The sequence below is a fragment of the Bipolaris oryzae genome (genome assembly GCF_000523455.1).
Source record: "Bipolaris oryzae ATCC 44560 unplaced genomic scaffold scaffold_152, whole genome shotgun sequence".
Lineage (NCBI taxonomy): Eukaryota > Fungi > Ascomycota > Dothideomycetes > Pleosporales > Pleosporaceae > Bipolaris > Bipolaris oryzae.
In genome coordinates, this window is record NW_006911428.1 from 19,301 (window position 1) to 40,345 (window position 21,045).

Here is a 21,045-nt window from a genome sequence, read left to right on the forward strand (position 1 = left end):
GACACATCATGGGGTTCCTAGGAATCGCTGAGGATAAGCACCTTGCTCATGTTCCAGCAACTGTGATTTTGAGCGAGGATCAAGATCCTCTAACCAATGTCCCTGAAGGAACCGCTCCCCCCGCCGGACTAAAACGTGGCACTGGCAAAGATTCAGAAATCATTCTAATTCCACAGCCGTGAGTCGGTCAGGTACCACAACCAACAGCAGGATTGACAAATAAACAGGTCTGAAGATCCGAATGATCCACTCAACTGGCCATATACCCAGAAGCTCGTTATTATGATGATTGTGGCCTATGGCTCGGTCCTCTATGCTGCTGTGCTTTCCCCTCTCCTGTCTCCCGCGCTGGTGGTCATTGCGCAAAAGTTTCACAAGTCTGTTCGTGACATTACCCTCATCTCAGGATACATGCTACTGGTTACTGGAGGTATTGGACCTATAGTCAACGCGCTGTCTCGCAAGTACGGAAAGCGTCCTCAGCTTCTTCTTGCGGCGCTCTTCGGCCTACTCGGAACTGTCATCGGCAGTGCCGCAAACAGCTATGAGGGCCTCATGGCCGGGCGCATCATTCAAGGTGGTGCTGTGTACGTTTGATACATGTGTACCTGTCAAGCCATGCTGACTGCAGCCAGGTCTGCTTTTGAATCTCTTGTTGTCTCGATGATTGGTGATCTATTCTTTGTACACCAACGCGGAGCTTTTATGACATTTATCCAATTCATCCTCGGAGCTGCATCCAACTTCTCGGCCATCATCATCGGACCCATTGCAACGAATCTTGGCTGGCGCTACCTTTTCCATATTCTTGTTCCTTTTGTAGCTACCGAGGTCATCCTACTCTACTTCTTCGTCCCCGAAACCAATTACAACCGCGACCACCGCTATGACATTGACGAGCTTTCCAACGAAAACCTAGCCGAGCTTGCCGCTATCGAAGTTGAAAAACAAAAGAGATCGAATGGCAGCGAGAAGGAAGGAAACGATGACTTTGAAAAGGTCGGGACGAACACTACTTCACGCTCTGCCATTCCTCCGAAAAAGACATATCTCCAATCGCTGGCCATCTTCACCGGAACCTACTCCGACGATAATCTTTTGCAGCTCGTAATTGCGCCTTTTGCCGTCTGCACCAACATAGCTGTTCTGTGGATGGTCTTCGTAACCGGTGGATTAACAGCCTTCTTTGTCGCACAGTCATACGTAATGGCTCAGATCTTCCAGGCACCGCCATACCTGCTCAGCACAGCTGGAGTCGGCTACCTTTCCCTCGGTCCCTTTATCGGAGGCCTCATTGGCTCCATCTTTATCGGAGTATTTTATGATCCCCTTATCAAATGGTGTGCCAAGAAGAACAACGGCGTTTACGAGCCCGAATACCGTCTCCTTGCCATGATCCCATCCGTGACCATAGTAATCGGCCTGTGCCTGTTTGGCCACTATGCCGAAAAGGGCTCTTCATTCTACCTTACTGCCTTCTTTCACGGCATGGACCTTTTCGGTATCGTCATCGCGTGTATCTCAGCCTCCTCCTATGTGCTCGACGCCTTCCGTGACATCAGCTCCGAAGTCTTCATCATCAACATGGTGTTCAAGAACTTTTTGTTTTACGGCTTTTCGTACTTTGTCAACAACTGGGCCGCTGCGGACGGGCCTGCAGAGGTCTTTTACGTCTTTGGCGGAATTGCAGGCGGCATGGTTATTACGGCACCCATCTTCTTCTTCTTGGGAAAGAAGTATAGGAGCTTTTGGCATAGGCATAATCTCCTGCAGAAATGGGGCATCTCGACGCATGCTGAGATTTAATGTTTACATTCATTTGGCCATGAAGAATAACTGTTCTCATAGGTTGCCAAAATATTAAGTGTTTTTTTTTGGGCTCTCATTTACTGCTTTGCTTCCCTGACTACCATGATTACTACTTCGTGTCGTCTATGCAGTGCAGTGAGACACTCTAGTCGAGCATGCTGTCGACAGTATCAACACAGCCAAATTCTGAAAATAGCAATGAGGCTTCCTGCGATAATATCTACGGACAAATGGAACCGAGTAGCTGCATATGCGGAGTAATTGCTACTACCCACGTCGTGCAGAAGTATCCACAACGAAAGCGCAAACCCGTGGAACAGCTATTCGTAGGCTCATGTATAACACGCGTATTATTATCACTCATTATACTCCCTTACCTAGGACACGGGGGGCAATGGAAGGAGCGAAAAGAGGGTCCAAGAATAGCTGCGCACCCACATACGTTCCCTTACTATCATTATCAGCAAGGTAACACGACATATCCCGATACAGCGTCACGGTACACATAGGAGAACCCTTAGACCCGCACAGGCAGCTTCTTAAGAGGCTAGAGTCCAGCATCTGGCAGCCTAGAGGGTGAGTATATGAGCTTGCACACGTGAGGTGGGTCGCACTGCATTGGCTCCTGCCCATGCGTGATTCCGATTGGACGCAAGTTTCAAAACATTTGCTGCAGGTAAGATGAACTAGAGTACACTGCGTCCCAAGCGGTGTTGCGCATCGAGGTTACACGGAACCCGAGGTGCTGAACAGGTCTCGAGTACGAGGAGTGCTCATTCAGCCGATGCGAGTGATGGACTGTTGTGCTAGAGAGGGGGTAGTAGTGATCATGGACTGAAAGGATGCGTCTCTCGTATTGGATACGTACGGCGAGTGCTATTGCATCTGTGTTCACATATTGCAGCTGGCATGTCCTTATCGGCGCTTCGCGAAGCTGTCACCGTACTGAACTGAGAGCATGCGCCCTCGGCTCGCCCAAGCCCCCCCTCACGTTCGCCTGGTGTGCAAACAAGTTGGGAACATGGCCAAGCAGAACGAACAAGCAACAGAGTGTGTCCGAACCGGACCAAAGTACCGCGAGGCCCATTTAGACGCCCACGACATCATCCAAGCGCTCACAATGCGCATAACCTGTGGCTGCAAGTTTAGGGGCACTCGTTAAGATGTGGCAATATAGCATGTTCGATTAAAGTTGCAGCCACCAGCGACACATTGCGCAATGTGCGAGCGCGTAATGAGTCTGGATTGCGAGCCTGTGCCTGAAAATCCGGCACTTTGGGCTGACAGCTTCAAGCCTCCAGCCCTAATCGAATAGTCTTGGGGCGGACTGAGATCGTAGGGCTGGCGGTTAGGCATCTTCCATGTGTGTTAACGTGCGGGGCGGCCTCGAAAGGGTCCAGAGAGCGGCTAACGGTTGCTCGGTGATGGGCTGGTTGTTTGTACTTTACTCGGTTGAGTAGAGATCAGATGCGACATGGTCACATCTTGGGCCGCCGAGGCGATGACGTTGAGGCAGTGACTGCATCGTGGAAGTCTTCATCGTGTCGGACCAGTGTACGAATATTGATGCCGAGCCGTGACCGCTTCTTGGTCGTTTGACGAATGCGAGCTCGCAAAGTGGCATTTGGGACTGGTGACATTCGCTAGTGTGGACACAGTACAGGTGCTTGGGTCAGGGAGCGGAAAGACAGCCGAAGGTCGGCGGTATGGTGAAGCTCTTGACCAAGTATTCCAATTACTTGTCGAAGCCATGTGCCGAGTTTTGCGGCGAGCTCAACGCTCATGCTGTAGGTAGTGCATCTCAGCACTGGACGGTGTGCAAAGCTGGATGGAGATTTGCAGCCAACCAGGATGGGCCTCGAAAAGCTTGTTTGTGCGCTAGTCCCAGTTGGGGTGGCCGGCGCTTACACTGTCCATCGACGTCCAGTCAAAGGCTCGCAACACCACCACCCCGCTCCACCATCTCGCTCTTCCCGTGCATGGCTGCAAGCAGCCCGAGCAGGGCCTTCAGGGCCCAATTCCTCCAATTCGCCCACCCAGCGGTCATGCGAACGAAGGACAAGCCCCATGCTGATATCCGCTAATCCACCAAGCGGAGCTGGCCCTACCGACGGACGGGAACCCTACACCCACGCAAAGGTCGGTGATACGACTGCGGCTGCTGTCTTGTTCCCTCGACGACTACGCTAGAGCCCTAGACTGATGAGCAGGATTATGCTGCGGCCCCGACATGATGAAATGTCTCACATGAGATGGAAAAAGAGGGCCACGTACACGACACGGCAGTGCGCGCTGTGCAACAGCTCTTACGCTGCTCGACATGGAGAACCGTCGTGTTTGTGCGTACGCCTGTATGTCGTAAGGGACCAGAAACCAAGCACACAGATACTTAGCATGAGGTGCCTGATGCAACCGAAAGCGCCCCTCGCTTAAAAGGGAAGACCAAGATCGGTCCGCTTCCTTGCCGTCCGCTACTCGCCAGTCACAGCCCAAGGCCCAGTGCATGAAGCGCATTCCGGTGATAGCTGCAAAGCCCTTCGATAATCTAATGTGTTTTGATGCAGGCTGCGAGTGTGACGGCGCGCTTTAGGCTCTAGATTACCCTTTTGAGACGCCCCCGGCCTGGACTGGCAATCACATCTTGGCCCAATAGCGTGGGCTTTGGTGAGCGGCAGAATATCATTCTCCATTTGCTGCCACGATACGACAATCCTATCCCCTGCGAGTCACCCGCACCCCACTTGGCCACAGGACTTAAGGAACTGGGCTCCTGCTCGCGCACGCTACCTGGTTTTCAGCGCGCATGCCCCGTCCGGTATCTCGACAACATCTGCGAGCATTTGGACCGGATACCGTCATCGCAAAGCAAAAACAAGAGGTGGACCTAGCTTCTTACCAGACGGGGTCGATCCTACACCGCAGCATAATATCAATCCTGGATCCAGTTTCCGCCGCGCCGCGGGAGCGCATGGTCACAACAAACGAGCCTTGACCTTGTCATCATCCATGTAGAGCCGGGACCCCGGATGTCCTTCAAGCAATCACCTTCTCGAACCCATTACTCGTCGGTCCAGGACGCGTCTACGTTGCAGTTCAACTTCTGCTGGCAGAGGTGATTTACGAAACAAACACCACGCCGATTGTTACAAATACCACACACGAACTCGAAGATGCCAGCCCTTCGGGAAGCTCTCATGGCACGGACAGGCGTGGCCATGGGGCAGCTGGGTATCGCTGTATCGCACGCCGAGCACAACATCGCAGAATCCGTCTCTACATTACTACGGCGGGTGAATATCCCATTCAACAGCACAAGTCCGCCCGGCTTGATAGAAGCCAACACCGTCGACCCATTTAACAAGAGTGGAAAATATGCGTTGGCATATGTCTACTTTTGCATACCTCTGCTAGTCATTGCGGCGCTCATGCGATACTACCACCTATTCACGGACAAGATCCGGACAGCATTACATCAAGAAGAGGTATTACAGTCCTCGAAGACATCATCTCCCGCCACAGACTACGAGCTATCAGTACTTGATACTGACAAGTCCACCATGAAGTTCTTTCCTCGCGAAGGCCCGCTACCAAGTGTGCCAAAACAGCAATCTAGTGTTTCCTCAGTGGGCCCAATTAACAACCTGGTGGCCTTTTTCCGATTCGTCTTCTATCGACCGACTCCGCAAATTCAGCTCAAGAAAGGATGGAGGCCTATTGTGTTTCCATCTTTGTCGACAATTGTGATCGTGTCACTTGCTTTGATTCTAGGAGTGCTCTACTGCACCCTCCCTCAACCACTGTTCTGGGAAAGCATTGCCTATGGATCACCCCCACTGGCAGTTCGTTCTGGCATGATGGCGGTTGCCCTCATGCCTTGGATTGTCGCACTTGCGATGAAGGCGAACCTCATCTCCATGGTGACTGGCATCAGCCACGAACGATTGAATGTGCTGCACAGATGGGCAGCGTACATTTGTCTGGGTCTCAGTATTATGCACACTGTCCCTTTTTACGTTACCCCGGTCTGGGAAAAGGGCGCGAGAGAGTCTTTCAACCAGTTGTTCAAACAGAACGATGGAATGTACATTTACGGCACAGGTATGTTTGCTATTCTCAGTCGTCATGTATCATAAACTGATAGGTCCTAGGTATCGCAGCGCTTGTTCCCCTGTGTTTCCTTTGTATGCACTCGATCGCCCCTCTCCGCCACCGAATGTACGAGCTCTTTGTAGCACTCCATGTGCCAGTCTCCATTGTCTTTCTCGGCATGATGTTTTGGCATTGCAACAACTACCTAACATCGTGGGACTATCTGCTCTCGACCGTTGCCATATGGCTATCCTCCTATATTATGCGTCTCTTTTACCTCAACTGGACTCGTCCAGGACGTATGTCATGGCTCATAGGCGATGAGTGTGCTGTGACCCTCATGCCAGAGAACGCCATCAAGATCACCATTCCAACTCAGATGAAATGGAGGCCTGGACAATATGTCTATCTCCGCATGCCTGGCATCTCTGTGTTCGAGAACCACCCTTTCACTATCGCCTCGCTCTGCAGCGAAGACTTCCCTTCGGAATATGGTGAGGGCTACCGCGACATGGTCTTGGTCTTCCGACCATTTGGTGGCTTCACTAGGAAAGTCCGTGAGAAGGCCCTTCAACATGGTCCATGGCATACTTATCGTGCCTTTGTCGATGGTCCCTATGGAGGCATGCAACGACGCATCGAAGCCTTCGATGATGTTGTGCTTATTGCCGGCGGTAGCGGTATTACCGCCATTGTCTCTCAACTTCTATCCTTGATTAAGAAAATGCGCGATGGCAAGGCAGTCACACGCAAGATTCACGTCATCTGGGCCCTCAAGCGTCCTGAGACGATGGAGTGGTTCAAGGAAGAACTTCGCATCTGTCGAGAGTATGCACCGCCCGAGACAGTAGAGTGTCAGTTCTACATCACTGCAGCAAAGCGCAACATTGCTGGTGGACTGGTTAGTGCAAAGACACCGACACGTCCAGTGTCGCTCTACTTCCACGACAAGGTCAACGATGCTTTTCAAAATATTGCTGAACATCGCTTGTCCGGCATCTCGTCCAAACGACACTCAGCCCTCATCCGCGACGAAGCGCAAGGCGACCCGGAGAAGGAGTCTGAACTTCGACGCGAAAACGAAGACAGCATTACCGCACTCCCACAGGCGCACTTGCTGCCTATCAACAGGGGCCATCTGGCCCCACCACGTCCCAGCCACGACAACGGCAGTATCTCCGCAGAGTCAGCAAATAGCTCGAATCCCGACCTCATCGCGCCGGCGCCACGCGGATTGGCTGCCCGCCGTCAGGAGCGCAACCTTTCTCTTGATATTTCGCAGGCTGTCGCGGCCGGCTCTGGGGCAATGGCCCCGAGCATCGTCCACAACCCTACTGAGACTACACAAGGGTTTGACTTTGGTTTCCCCTCGACGCCCACCGAGTTCCAAAAGAACCTGATGCGCTTTGCCTTTCTGCCAGCCGCCGTCAAGAAGAAGGACGGGTGGAGCACAGAATACGGACGCCCAGATATACCGTATCTACTCAGGGGGCTAAGTAAAAACTTTGGCAGACGCACTTGTGTCTTTGTGTGTGGACCACCGGCAATGCGCATCAGTGTCAGCGAGACTGTTGCGCAGTTGCAACGAAGCGTGTGGAATGACAGTGGGCGCGACGAAATCTTCCTTCACGCCGAGAACTACGCTTTATAAAGCGTTCATGGTCACGCGGCCGTCCCAACTTCCCTTATTTCCTTCCTTGTGCATAGCGTTAGTAGGCTTGGTGTATATACCCTTTTCTTTTTCCTTTTTGTTTCCACTATAGCTGTATATGTATGACGACTTGAACGAACATGAGCAAGTCAGCTCTCCTTTTTTATAAGCAGGATACCCCAGGCTAGAAGCTAATATGGGTAAATCTAAACCTTGTTGTTTTATGAAACAAACTTTGAACCATTGTCACCAAATATTCAAGGATACGCGTCAAGTGTGCCAGAGTCTTGACAGGCACGAGCGTATTGTCACAGAAATGGTGGTGTCTTGCTTATCCAGCTCTTTTTCGCGGTGAAGGGCTGCTGTGCGCGGGGGAGGCGTGCTGCCTCGGTAAGTCTTGTGCTCTTTTGTGAAAGCCACATAAAAGAGGTTTGATTGAGGCGTGGCTGTCGGTGTATGTGCGCAGCGGTAAAGGCTCATCACGCTGCTCATGGCATTGTCACCTTCTGCATCTGGTTCGTCCATGGCCGGACGGGAGTTGTGTTCACCACCCCCTCCTCGCCCCAAGGGAGCTGGTGGGGTCAACATTCACCCATGGACGTAACGGCACAATCAGGACATCCTTGTCGGGTCGAGACAAGAGGGTGTGCATGCGGAGTTGGTGTCCCGCGCTTCGATGGCTCTGTATGGCACAGCACTGGGGGGTAAATAAGCGCACAAAAAAGCACAACGGTCATGGTGGTTCAGCGTCGAGTGGCGGGTTCTGGTGGACGAGTGGAAAGGGAAGAGAGAGGAGGGGCTCGCAGACGGCCGACTGCCGTACATTACTATGCTCGCTTGATTGCGATACGTGCAGCGTCGCGAACAACCGCACGACTGCAAGCATCATTGCACAACCGCCAGACAGCTACACACCCAGCGGAATCCGGGCGGCAGGACGTAGGGCTGCAGCCGGGGCTAAGAGGAGATGAGGGTGTGGGATAGTTGGGCGTTCGCAGGTCTTTGCTTTTCTGGGGGTGGGTGACATAGGCTGGTAGGTCTGTCTGGCACTTCCTCCCCTCCCCCAATACCTAGCCGGCCACTTGGCGGGCCTCAGCCGCCCCGTCCCCCATAGTCCCAAACAACATCAGCTTGCATATCCCCACCCCCCCTCGTCTCCCATTTCCTCCTCGACGCATGTATGTCGTAACGTTCCCCAGCAGCTTCATAGCCCATTAGCAACAATTGCTACAGCAGAAATCAAGCACGGAGCGTCACACCGCACATACACACACATACACACACGCACACCTGCACGTACACACACACACACGCACCAGAGGGAAAGCAGACATACAGAGAGAGACCAAGCAGGTTCCACCCGACCGACCATGTTCTTAAGATAATTATGTGCACATGTCTGCCATCCCAGTGTCTGAACTGGGCCTCAACTCGAGCGAGAGCAGATATCTCCAGCAGCAAATTGCCGCCTCGCAGCAAGGCTCCAATTCGTCGCGCGCTGCTTCTCACGCCTCTAGCCAGGGCCGTCTCCTCCTGGATCCTTCTAGTTTGCAGGCGCTCAGCGCCCATTTTGATCGTCTGATGTATTCGATCCAGCAGCGCTGGCAATACGTGAGTTTCTTTCTTTCTCTTTCCCGCCTTCCTCCGTCTATATTGTAGTAGAATGAGGATATACACAGACGTTCCAAAGCTAACATTCCCTCTCTTCAGCTCACCCAACAGACCCAAACAGCAACCCAAGTGCAGTACGACCGCGCGGGCAACGCAATGGCAATGGCCGACGCGGAAATCGCCCGCTTCCGCGCCATCCTCCGCGAAATCGACGAGCTCGAGGTCGAATTTGACAAGGTCCGGCGCATTGGCGAAATCGTAAAAGGCTTCAAGGCCCGTGTGGATCGCCTCGATCGCCGCATATAAATCTGGGGGCCGCCGCCCCCCCCTCCTCCCCACCCCAAACACCGAAACATTGTCTGGGCGATCCCAACATCTCATGTCTCTTTTTTTAATCTTTGGCCTTTCAATTCAGGTCTCGCTTTCCATGTCGAGATTATAAAACAGACTACCCAATGTCCTCGCGGACGCAACCGGATATATCCTATCCCATAGGCCTCCTTTGTTTAAACTGGAATTGCCTCGCGGCTACTAGGCGTTTATTTTTTTTCTGGCTTCCGCTTCCGCTTCCGCTTCGAACTCTAATTCCATTTGTAACTTGCTAGTCCTTTATTTATTTTTGCCAGGAAGATGCCACCGCCCTCTTCCTTGTGCCCTTTCTCCGGATTACATCAATTTGCTCATTTCCTTTATCGTACAAATTCGCAATTCCTTTTCTTCGTCTTCTGATCACCAGCATCCCAAGGGCTGTTAGATCAGGTGCAAGACGCCACCCAGGATCGGCGCTGCAGGAACCACCACCATCACCACCCTCCTCTTCCATGGCCTCGGTTTCCGTATTTCCGTGAAAACAAGTTCTTACTTGCTAGCTTATTTAGCTTCTTTTGTACATATTTTGTGTACATCGCCATTCCCCTTGTCTAGTGCTTTTTGCTTTTCTCCCGCTTTAGTTATATGTACGTAGTTTGTAGTTGACATGTCTGCAGCACCAATTGCAAATAGACCACTTCTTTTTCAGCCAATACTACCCCATTGATGACTCGTTATGTTCTACTTAAAGTTATTTCTTCCTTTCACAGCCGCTGTCTGGCTTCCGCGCGATCCCGAAGACATTCTGCACCAAAAAAGATCTACACACCCAACACCACACATTGCGTGCCACTGCCCACAACCACTCATCATCTCAGCATTACCAATCCAGGCCACTAACCCTCAAAAAAAATCCCAACTGCACAGAACGCAAAAAAGACGGATGATGACAAGAGTGGGACTCGAACCCACGCAGATTTCTCTACATGAATACTTCCTTACAAAGCAAGGAAAGCTTTTAATCGCTTGAGTCATGCGCCTTAACCGCTCGGCCATCTTGTCTGATGATCTTATTGATGGAAGACTGATGAGTTTTTTCATCTATATCCTCAGTTCCTCAGTACAGATGAAATTTGAAACGAGAAACGAGATGATAGTGGGTCATTCGGATTCGGTATAGCGTATCTCCCGCCCCACTTCTGTGCACTGGGTAGGGATTAGGCCGTTTTTTTTTGGGGGGGGGGGGGGACGGGTGAGGACAGGGTATATAGGAACAGATACAGATGCAGCATGGTGTGTCTTGGGATAGATGGTGATACGACAGGGTTTGTATCCAGATATTAGGGAAGCTGGGATGGGGGATCCTGGGTTTTCACGTGGCAAGGAAGAAGATCTCCCTTCTACCTCCTCCCCTGGCCTTGCTGGATGGAAGGTTTTTCGGAGCAGCATTGCACGTGCGGGGATTTCTTTTTTACATAGACATATATATGTGTAGGGTACTGGTGAGGGTGATATAAGAGAGGGGAGGGAGGAGGAGGGGCGAGAGGAGTGCATTGCATTCAGCCGATTTGTTGCGCGAGGTGGATGAAGGCGGAGAGTGCGTGTGTATGTGTGTCTACATGTGAATGGGGAGGGGTTTACTACGCAAACTTTGTTCTGCCAAAAGAGCCTTGAAACAAGGACATCCCTCTGGTGTTTGCCAGCGGTGAAGGGTGAGGTCGATATGATTTCCGTCTCTTTCACGATGGAGATCGTGACGACGTTAAGGCTGGTGGTATAGTAGAGAGGACATATATCGCACCCCCCCCCTTCTATTTATACAAAAAAATGAAGGCGGTAAGATCGGTGCAACGTAGCCACCTTGTTATAGGCGTGTGAGGACAAGTGTAACATGGATTTCTCATATCCGGTGAGGTTTATCTGGAAGGTTTATTTGCTCTCTTTATACTGGCGATAAGGCAGGGTCTTTGCGACGATGTTTGTTCATCGTTTACAAGAAACAGGTTGGTTCAAATGCAAAAAATCGGAGGTCATGTGCTCCACCCTCCTGTCATGCCGCGGGGAGCGCGATAGCCAGTGTGTGAGTGGATACTTCACATATGTATGAGGCTGGCGAAAAACGGGAAACGGGTCTAGAAACTTACACAATGTAGCACGTAAATCATTTAACCCGGATCTGCGCTCCCGACTTGCCGTGAGAACACCCTCACTCACCATGACGCCCAATTTTTCCTTTGATTTTTGTTTTCCTCTTTCTCTTGGATGGCTAGGCAATTAGACTTACTGCCCACTAACCTTGCCACCTTACCCCCTTCCCCTTTCCGCGCCCGTCCACACACGATGACGACGTCGTCGGCAACGCGCGCACCGAACCTACCTTTTCCCGCACACTTACCGAATACCCGGTTTCCCACAAATTGGCGAAGAAACTGAGAGTTTGCGAGCGCACCTTGCTAGCCACCCCCACGCGCGCACCACCGGTTAATGCCAAGGGGTAAAGATCCCCACGCATAAGATCCTCTTCACCCATGTCCAACTATCCGGCCCACCGTTCCCCGGTTCCGACGATGCCCATCGCGCATGACAACGTTGGCGATACCGCCAAGGAAACCTGAGTATGATATCGGGCGGTGAATGCGAAATCCAGCCTTACTACAACCCCACTAATTGCCTCACCTCACCTTCGCGACGCTCAGTCCGGTGGGGTTTGGCCAAGTTGTCTTGCGGTGCGCCATGAGCAAAGGCGTCGGGTTGCCATGCATATTCTCAGTTTGTGCCCCCGGGTAGCCTGGCGCACCCTGGGAGGACTGGGGGGGGGTCTTTAATCTATCCGCGGACGGGAGCTTCCCGATAGCAGGTATGTCGTTTGCTGTCGATAAATTGAGTGCGGGACGGGTGAAGGGTTGCAAGGCAAGGGATGCAGGACAAACGTGTGATACCGTTGTGGTACGGAAGGAAAAAGAAGGGCGATGGAAGGGAAAAGGGAAAGGGAAGTTGGTGGCCGGCGGAAAGGCGGGTAGGGAGGGTGTGGAGCCGTCTTTATTGGAAACTGCTAGTATACACTTTTGGTTTTTGTGAAAGTATGTGTGTCGGTGAGGATAATGTGATGATGCAGTTGCTAGGCTGATTCCGAGGCAGTGATGAGAAGCCACGGGACAATCGGTACATGCATATGTTCATCGGAACTGTCCGCGATCTGGGTATGTCTTCGAAAGTCAGATACTCGGAGATATTCAACCGATCGATGACGTCCAGTTTCCGGCCGTCTCCTAGGAGAAAGGGGATACGAAGAAAGGTAATACGAGAATAGAACCTAACGCGTAATGACACTAGTGTTTTTGTAGCATTATCGCACATCATTACAGTTTTCCGTTGGAAGGTATGCAAAGATGCATTCGGACGTTTAAACTTTGTGCATCAGTCTGTGTGTGATAGAGTTTTGATGTTATAATTGTGCCATATTATTGATGAGGTAAGATTTCGTCTACTGTCCGTATAACAAGGATGTACCGAGGCTCATGGACTTCGTGTTGCTAAATGTAGAAAAATATCGTGGCGGATCCTACAACAAGAGAAGTCTGCGAAGACAGACCTTATGGACGTGTGATTGTTGAAGTGGTAATGGATAAAAACATCCATCTACATAGTAAACTATGAAAGGAGAGAGCGACGTCGCTTCCGATCCCCATCTACGCAAGCACCATGTACGAAGCCTTCTAAGAATAAAACTATACTAAGCAAAGAACGTGAAAGATGATGCATTAATGCAGGAAAGACACAGCCTCCTCTTTCTCCATGTAACCCACGCTAAAAACGAAACGAGCAATCATTAAAAGGAAATGGCTTACAAAAAGCTCCTCATAAGGAAAAGTCCCACCATTGTGGTTTCCGGATACAGAATTGCCCCCCTGGCCGATCACTTCAGCCCTACCCTTCACCATATCGCTCCCCTGTTCCGGCATAAACCGAGGACACTGCATTATCTCACTTACTTTCTCCTTCCCCGGGCGTTTTCACAATCCTCACCTCAGCACTTGAGGGTTCAATACTTCCCAACCAAAAAAAGAACCAAACACAAGGAAATCTAGATCTGTGGAATCTTAAAAGTCCCACAAGGTACCAAAAGCATGCATCCCTTCCTGTGCACAACCCTGCATCATCTCATCGTTGCCTTGCATGTTACTTGTGATGAAGATGACCTCGGCACCGAAGCTCTTCCATGTATCGCGCAGCAGAGCCATGGTATCCGGGCGGCCGCCTCGCTTCTTGCTGTCCCACAGAATCATGCGCTCGGGCTCGATGTGCTTATGGATCAGGCCCGTGACAGTGGGGCCGAATGTGCGCTCCTGGTCCGATCCGATCCAGATCAAGAACCAGTTGGGTGATTGGATGCAGGTTGAGAGGGCAGCGCCGATGCCTGTGCCGGTGCAGATGCGAATGCCTCGTTTGAACATGGCGGAGGTGTGGCCAGGTCCCGCTGTCAATCGGAAGTATAGTCGTTAGCTGTCGTTCATGTTGTATGTGGGGCTTTTGTTAAGGTTTTTTGGTAAGGCAAAAATAGTATCACATACCGAATTTCAATTGCCGTGTCCAGACGGTTTTGGGCGGGTTGGCAACGAGGCCTCTGGTGAAGTCACCTTGCACACCACAAATCATGTAGTGGCAGCCGGACTTCCGGCCTTCGCTGATGAGGCCAAAGGCGTGGTATTCCATGATAGATGTGCGGCTGATGCGACCTAGGAGACCTTGCTGCATACCGCGTTCGAACTTAAGAACTGCAACTTTGGGTGAGGGGATTTCAACTTCGACGGGTACTTCGCGGAGGGTGACCCAGGGAATGAGGACACTGTCAATGATTAGTTATGGGAAGGATTTCGAGCTGGAGATAGACCTACAAGACTGTCATGAAGACAGCAAACCAGAGTTCTTGTGAACTTAGAAGACTGTGAGCGTCGCTTCTCCACTCTCCACGCTTGATGTCGTAGGTGTTTCCCATGATCACGAAAACCCATGTCATCTAGAGCATGTCAGTGCCCATCTTGTTGAAAAGACATGCCGAATCACATACTGCAAGACCTAGCCATCCGACAAAGCGGTGGTGTCTCTCGAAAACATTGTGGTAGGTGCTGCATAAAGTGTTAGTATGGTGGTACAAAAGTAGTCTTGGCTCCATCAACTTACTTTCGTACCCAGGGGAAAGCGCTCAAGATGGAAACTACAATGAGCACGTTTGTGATGATGCCGCTTACAATGACGGCGGGGTGTTGCACAGCGCGGTACTTGATGATGTCGACGATCTTGTAGACGAGCCAACTATGTTGACGATTAGTCACACCGCCCATTCTATAGGGCAGTATAAACCTACGCAGCACCGGATAGAGCGCATCCGGAGTGAATGCCCCCCACGTGTTGGAGTATGGAGACCACTGCCAACTTCACGGGAATTGGTGTCCACTGTTCAGACAGGTCAGTGATGGGTGTTTGAAACAGGAGGCACAGACGGATACATACGCTTAAACCATATATGGCGACCATGTATAGGAAGCGCATCCAAAGCTCATTTCGCATCAAGATTGCACAGAGCAGGTTGCCTAACACCAAAGCACCTAGATGGTTTTCGGCGTAGTGGAAGTGGTTGGTTGCTGCGCAAATGATCCCCACGAGGTTGAGTATGACAACGAGTGTGAAGAACTTTCGGTACGTGTTGAACCAGAGCTTGAACAGAATCCATCGACTGATATTGGGCTTTTGTGGCTTTTCTGTGGTCGTCTCCTTGACTGCAGTCTTGGACTTGTTATCAACAGGCTTTTGTTCGCCTGCTCCCAGATTCAGGTCGGGCACGTTTGTGCATGGTGTTGTACCCTGGTGTACAGGAGAGATTGGACATGACGATAGGCTGGCCAGGGAGAAATCGGGTACACTTACACGGGGTGTGATGCCGTGGTGTACAGGAGAGACTGGGAATGATGGTGGGGGAGCCAGTGATACCCTTTTCGGGTCTATGTACACAAACCCAGGTGCTGTCGACTTGAGTGCGCTATCACACAGGCCTTTTTCCGCACTGTCGAGCGAATCGAGGCTATTCTTATCGACCGAGCTGGATGTTGTGAAGGACATTGTGCAATCACACGACTGAGGACTGATATACCAAAGTCTTAAAAAAAGGGGGGGGGTAATAGAGGCGAAGGACAATAAGACAGGGATGGCTTCTGTAAAATGCTCAAAGAGAAGATGATGTCCAGTGACAAGAGATTGATAATGGTACTTCAAACGACAAGGTGTTCTTTGAAAGGGTACTTATGATGAGCCAGCCGTCAGTGGTACCCGCACTATTGGGCTCCTCGATAGCCGCAGCGTTACTCATCCACAATTGGGATATGGAGTATACGGTGCCAATTTCCGCAACCATGACCGCCACCTCTGCCGACGTGTGGAGCCCTGTCTTAGTCGACTCTCCACTGGCTCCGACATAGCATATTCTAAGCTGGAAAGGCTGGCGGATGGCAAAGCCACTTCCGGGCTCACCTCGTAAATCTTGTTTAGTGGAGAGGGACCAACACCTCGGGAAGAGGTTAGTGTGGAACCTTCTACCCAACTATCGGTCGAGCGATACGTCCCCGTAACTCCGATATAGAGGTCGGAAGATACCCCAGCCAGAAAGAAATCGTCATGGTGCGTCTGCTACTATGGTGGTACAGATATGTCGGCAGGCTAAGATCACGCGGCGTCTTTGGCATATTGCAAAACTATATGACATGGTCAATGCGGCGTTCGTGTGTGACGTTTCAACGTGACTACCAGGCGCAAGCGATAGGGACGTGCAGAAGAGAAAATATACGGAGGCGCAGGGCCTGAGGCTGCATTCGGTTGCATTGGCGACAGGGTCATATCGTCAGCTTGTGCCAAGATGTCCTACGACAAAGTCTCTTAATCTAGCTATGATTGCGGAACCGAGGCTTAATCTCTAGTTCTTCACGTACAGATCGACATACTCGTCGATGTCCATGTTGTCAAGTGTCTTACTATCTTGGGCCAAAGTGACGAGTTTGTCGACGTGGTCCGCCGGGTAATGCGGACCGAGGTGCCTCTTGTATTTGGCGAGAATCTCAGGCTTGGCCTCTTCTCGTCGCAGACGGTGGCCAAGAGGAGCCTCAACTACTTCCTCATCCAGCACTGTGCCATCCTTGAGCGTGACAGTGAGCGCATTAGAGATGGTTCGCTTTTCTGGGTCGTGGTAGTCCTTTGTGAATTGGGGGTCCTCGACACAGCTGATTCGCTGTCGCAGCGACTCAACTAGCGCCGAAGTCGCAGCCTCGCTATCATCTGGATAGTCGGTGGCTTCGAGGCGGTTGAAGACAAACATGGTGGCTACCATGTACTGCCACATGGTCAGCATCCAGACCTGAGTCATCATCGTAAGCTTACCTGAACGCAGTGATCACGATCTGCGAAATTCTCCATGGGCTTGAACTGCTTATCGATGATGCGCACGCAAGCTTCGTGTGTCCGGTTTACCACGCGTTCAATGTCTTCGGCGGTCTTACCCATGGCCTTTAGCTTCTTGTTGAGGCGCTGGGCGGCTTCGACGGCGGTTTGGGAGTGGAACTCAGCTGTCACCAGGGTCAATTTGTGCCACAAAAAAGGAAACAGATCCAATTGTAAACTCACCGGGATACGAGACCTTAAAGAGAACATTCTCCATGACGTAGCTGCCGTAGCCCCTTTGGAAAGTGAATGGCTTTCCACCAAAGTTGACATCGTAGAAGCCCCAGGTAGGAGCTGAGAGCACAGTGGGGAGACCTGGCTCCCCCTTCATGACCTTGAGTACGAGATTGACGGCCGTCTGGCAAGCGTCACCAGCAGCCCACGACTTGCGAGACATGGTGTTCGGCGAGTGCCTGTACGTGCGCATCGACTGACCATCAACAAAGGCCTGCGATATGGCGTCACGTGTCTGAGCCTCGTTGAGGCCCATCATCTTGGATACGACGGCAGTCGACGCAAGCTTGACGAGAATGACGTGGTCCAGTCCGACCTTGTTGAAGGAGTTCTCTAGGGCCATGCAACCCTGAATCTCGTGCGCCCTGATCATGGCTTCGAGCACATCTCTGACCTTGAAGATCTTTCCATTGCCGAGATTGCCCCCAGCCTTGTTGGTACGAGTGATCCAGTCGGCAGTTGCAAGAATAGCACCCAGATTGTCAGAGGGATGGCCCCACTCAGCAGCTAGCCAGCAGTCGTTGAAGTCGAGCCAGCGGATCATGGCACCAATGTTGAAGGCACCATTGATAGGATCAAGCTGGTAGTTGGTGCCTGGCACCTTTGTGCCGTTGGGAACAACGGTTCCCTCGACGACAGGACCTAGAATGTTCCTGCATTGCTCGAAACGCAGACCCTCGAGACCACAACCCAGCGTGTCGATAAACACCCAGCGAGCCGTGTCATACTTTTCGAGAATCGACGTTAGCCTTTATTCTCGACGGCGATATTCAAGGTAGCTTACCGCGAGCTCTGAATCGATGGGAGTGTTGTGGATGTAGCTGGCCATGTCCTTGATTTCGGGATCATACTCGCGCTTGGCGAGCGCCTGCTTCACTTCGCTCTTGAGGGTCGTCATGGTGGAGAATGACGATGCAACTACCGCTCTGGAGGTTATTGGCAGTGAGGGAAGAGCACGAAGAGCAATTGGCCGGGTGGCTCTGGTGACAACGCTGGCTCGCGATCGAAGGCTTCGTGAAGCGGTACTGCACAGGTTGCGACTGAAGGCCGACATGTCTGATTAGCTTCTGTCGTGCCGGACGACGTCAATGCAGCTCTGGAGAAGAGGGACAGTCGTACTAGACGCTTTAGAGGGACTGACTGGCTTTTGAACAGGTTCAGTGCACAGATTGAGAACGCTCGGCTTGCAGAATTCGGGAGGATGGATACGCCGTCGTCAACCGAGGCTGAGCATATCCGTATGCCGTGCGCGACTCGTGTTTCACGACACCAACACAGCAGTAGATTTGACGGACAGCCTCTAATTGATGCCTCTTCTTCCTCGCCATTGTCATTGTGCTACCAGAGCTTCCTACATACAAATTCATCCTGGGATCGCAGCCACTTTGCGGCACTGCACAACAGCGTGTTACCCCGCATCATCCCGCGGCCGCCTCAGCTCGGCTACGCTACCCAAGCCCGCAAATCTAGGCCCCCCACACCAACACAACCATCCGCCCAGACCCAAGGGTCGAACACTGAAGAATATATATGCATTGAACATTCTTGGTATCAACTATCCTTCCACTACCACTTCCACTACTGCTACCACCATTGCGCCAACTAACTACGACTCTGCTCCCTTGATCCTCTTCGTCTGCCATCGCCATCGCCATTACAATCCCTTTTCTTTTTACATGTTGCCCTTTTGGCTCATATTGCACTTTCCTCGCTAAATTATATGTAACTGTATATAGCCAATGGGCCAACCATGCAACAGTCTCCCAATGATTCGGCGCTTTGCGTAGGGATTGGGTTTGGATATGAATGAGCTGCTGAATGGCTTTATTTACCAGTCGTCCTTGTCCGACTCATCGTCTGTAGAAACTTTAGCACATCATCATAAAGCCGCCCAGGAATACAGTCAACTTACCACTGTGACTAACTTTCGACTTCCGTGCCGCAAGTGCACTAGCCAATGCATTGGCTAGACCAGCCTCTCCGCCACCTGGGCCAGAGCCGCCTCCTGAACCACCTGGAGGCTCTTTCCCAGGCACTGCTGCCCCACTGCGATCCTTCTTCTCTGAATCCGAAACCTTCTTCAATCTTGCTCCTCCACGAATATCTGCTAATAAGCCATCCCTGCCAGCTGGGACCTTGGGTAAAGATGCACCGCCTGGTGGTGCAGGGCCTGGTGGTGGAGGAGGCGGTGGTGCTGGGGGTCCGCCCATTGGGGGCAATGGAGGTGGCGGTGGTGCGCCGCTGTTGGGCATAGGCGGAGGTGGCGGTGCACCACCGCTGGGCATTGGTGGAGGGGGTGGAATCGACCGTCCTGGCATGGGCGGCGGCGGCGGCGGAGGCGGAGGCGCAACATTGGACGTCGGTGGTAGCGGAGGTGGAACTGGTGCTGCTCCTGACGGCGGAGGAGGTGCAGGACGCGAAGCGGACGGTGGTAGCGGCGGAGGAGGCGGTATGTTATGAATCGGCGGTGGAGTTGGTGCAGCTGAGGTCTTTGGAGGGAGCGGTGGCGGAGGTGCTGACGGAATATCTCTCGCTGGGGGAGGTGGTGGTACTGGTCCTCGGCTTGGAGGAGGTGGTGGTGGCCCTGAAGGTACGCGATTGCCTGTGAAAGGCGGAGGCACGCCAAACTTGGCTCCACCTGATCTCTCCTCGTCGGGCACGGGCGTCTTTGGCGGCCGAGGCGGTGGAGGAGGTCCTGGGTTCGCTGCATTGGACGAGGCTCGCGCTCGGTTTGGTGGTGCAGGAGCCTGGTTTGCAAATTTGCCTGCTTCTGCAATTGGCGGAGGCGCTCTGAAGACTGGCTTAGGTGGTCCTGGGGGAGGTGTAGCTTCTCGAGTTGGCGAGTGCGGCGCTGGGCTTTGCGACGAGGTTCGGTTGGCAGATGCATCGTGTCGCGTGCGTCTGGCTGGCGGGGGCTGTGGCGGAGGTCCGCGTTTCGATGTGGTTGTGCCGCCTGTGTGCTGGGGACTGAGGGGCGCACCCGGCGGAGGTGGCGGAGGAGGAGCCCTGGATCGGCGCTGGTTTTCGTCTTTGAGCTTTTCTTCCGACTTCCTCTGCTCAATATACAGTTTGATGAAGTCGGCATTCTCTTCAATCTGGTCCTCTGTGATGCCCATGGCCAACAGTTCCTTGAGCAAGGGCTGCCATGAGGGGTCTGTCGTATCGATCGCGGAGCTTCGTGCGCTGGTTGCGTTGGAATGGCTGCTTTGCACGGGCGAGGTGACAGAGGGCGGAATGATGGAATGTGCGGGCGGAGCTGCGTGGGAGGAATTTCGGTGTCCAAAGATACCGCCCAAAAGACCGTGGCCATGGCCACCGCTCTTTCCGTTTGTTGAAGTTATACTACTGCCCACGGTCGCGCTAAAGGGCTTGCTCTTTGTGTTCTTGTGGGCGTTCTTCTCGCGGTCGTCGAGCTTCTTCTTGAATGTCCGGGCCTCCTTCTCGTCGGCAAAGGACAGGCCGGCCAGGCAGTCCTCGAGTTCAAAGGTGTGGAAGAAGACGCGGTCCTGGTTGTAGGAGAAGGGGTCGTAGATCTCCTGGTCCCAAATGACGCCTCTGGTTTGGGGCTGCCTGTGTCAGTCTGAGGCATTTAGGTGGAGTTGGCGGAGCGTACCGATATGTCGACCATCTTGAGCCAGAAGGTATTGCCGACCAGGTCGTTGGCCAGCACGACGGCACCCTGCAGGCCCGTATAGGTCCATCGGTGCCGGTCGGGGTAGGCGATATACAGCTTGGCGACGGCGACGGCGTGGATCTTGTTGCCAGACTTAGGGACGGTGCGCTTGACCATTTGCTTGTCCTCATCGGACAGAATGGACGGCATTGTGGCGGGGGGTCACGGGTGGTGTATGTTGGCG

The 21,045-nt window shown here is 52.5% G+C and overlaps 8 protein-coding genes across 8 annotated transcripts; 4 read left to right on the forward strand and 4 right to left on the reverse strand.

The window, feature by feature from the left end:
- Positions 1-8: 8 nt before the first annotated feature.
- On the forward strand, positions 9-1,806 carry COCMIDRAFT_39725 (uncharacterized protein; the record flags this gene model as incomplete). The annotated part of the gene is made up of 3 exons (XM_007693103.1): positions 9-178; positions 228-587; positions 636-1,806. The coding sequence occupies 3 exons, from the start codon at positions 9-11 to the stop codon at positions 1,804-1,806; spliced, it is 1,701 nt and encodes a 566-aa protein (XP_007691293.1).
- A 1,148-nt stretch (positions 1,807-2,954) lies between these two features.
- Positions 2,955-3,593, reverse strand: COCMIDRAFT_39726 (uncharacterized protein; the record flags this gene model as incomplete). Its single annotated transcript, XM_007693104.1, has 2 exons — positions 2,955-3,062; positions 3,471-3,593. 2 exons carry the CDS (start codon positions 3,591-3,593, stop codon positions 2,955-2,957), a joined length of 231 nt encoding a protein of 76 aa, XP_007691294.1.
- Positions 3,594-4,979: 1,386 nt separating this feature from the next.
- Positions 4,980-7,549, forward strand: COCMIDRAFT_8197 (uncharacterized protein; the record flags this gene model as incomplete). Its single annotated transcript, XM_007693095.1, has 2 exons — positions 4,980-5,907; positions 5,958-7,549. 2 exons carry the CDS (start codon positions 4,980-4,982, stop codon positions 7,547-7,549), a joined length of 2,520 nt encoding a protein of 839 aa, XP_007691285.1.
- Positions 7,550-8,039: 490 nt separating this feature from the next.
- Positions 8,040-8,520, forward strand: COCMIDRAFT_104179 (uncharacterized protein; the record flags this gene model as incomplete). The annotated part of the gene is made up of 3 exons (XM_007693112.1): positions 8,040-8,091; positions 8,118-8,206; positions 8,245-8,520. The coding sequence occupies 3 exons, from the start codon at positions 8,040-8,042 to the stop codon at positions 8,518-8,520; spliced, it is 417 nt and encodes a 138-aa protein (XP_007691302.1).
- A 424-nt stretch (positions 8,521-8,944) lies between these two features.
- On the forward strand, positions 8,945-9,466 carry COCMIDRAFT_104190 (uncharacterized protein; the record flags this gene model as incomplete). Its single annotated transcript, XM_007693113.1, has 2 exons — positions 8,945-9,160; positions 9,260-9,466. 2 exons carry the CDS (start codon positions 8,945-8,947, stop codon positions 9,464-9,466), a joined length of 423 nt encoding a protein of 140 aa, XP_007691303.1.
- Positions 9,467-13,569: 4,103 nt separating this feature from the next.
- COCMIDRAFT_104191 (uncharacterized protein) lies at positions 13,570-15,586 on the reverse strand (the record flags this gene model as incomplete). Its single annotated transcript, XM_007693114.1, has 8 exons — positions 13,570-13,946; positions 14,041-14,315; positions 14,365-14,486; positions 14,538-14,595; positions 14,651-14,782; positions 14,835-14,923; positions 14,981-15,274; positions 15,341-15,586. 8 exons carry the CDS (start codon positions 15,584-15,586, stop codon positions 13,570-13,572), a joined length of 1,593 nt encoding a protein of 530 aa, XP_007691304.1.
- An 847-nt stretch (positions 15,587-16,433) lies between these two features.
- On the reverse strand, positions 16,434-18,242 carry COCMIDRAFT_104204 (uncharacterized protein; the record flags this gene model as incomplete). Its single annotated transcript, XM_007693115.1, has 4 exons — positions 16,434-16,847; positions 16,895-17,079; positions 17,138-17,915; positions 17,973-18,242. 4 exons carry the CDS (start codon positions 18,240-18,242, stop codon positions 16,434-16,436), a joined length of 1,647 nt encoding a protein of 548 aa, XP_007691305.1.
- Positions 18,243-19,016: 774 nt separating this feature from the next.
- COCMIDRAFT_8201 (uncharacterized protein) lies at positions 19,017-21,011 on the reverse strand (the record flags this gene model as incomplete). Its single annotated transcript, XM_007693096.1, has 3 exons — positions 19,017-19,045; positions 19,101-20,754; positions 20,802-21,011. 3 exons carry the CDS (start codon positions 21,009-21,011, stop codon positions 19,017-19,019), a joined length of 1,893 nt encoding a protein of 630 aa, XP_007691286.1.
- Positions 21,012-21,045: the final 34 nt, after the last annotated feature.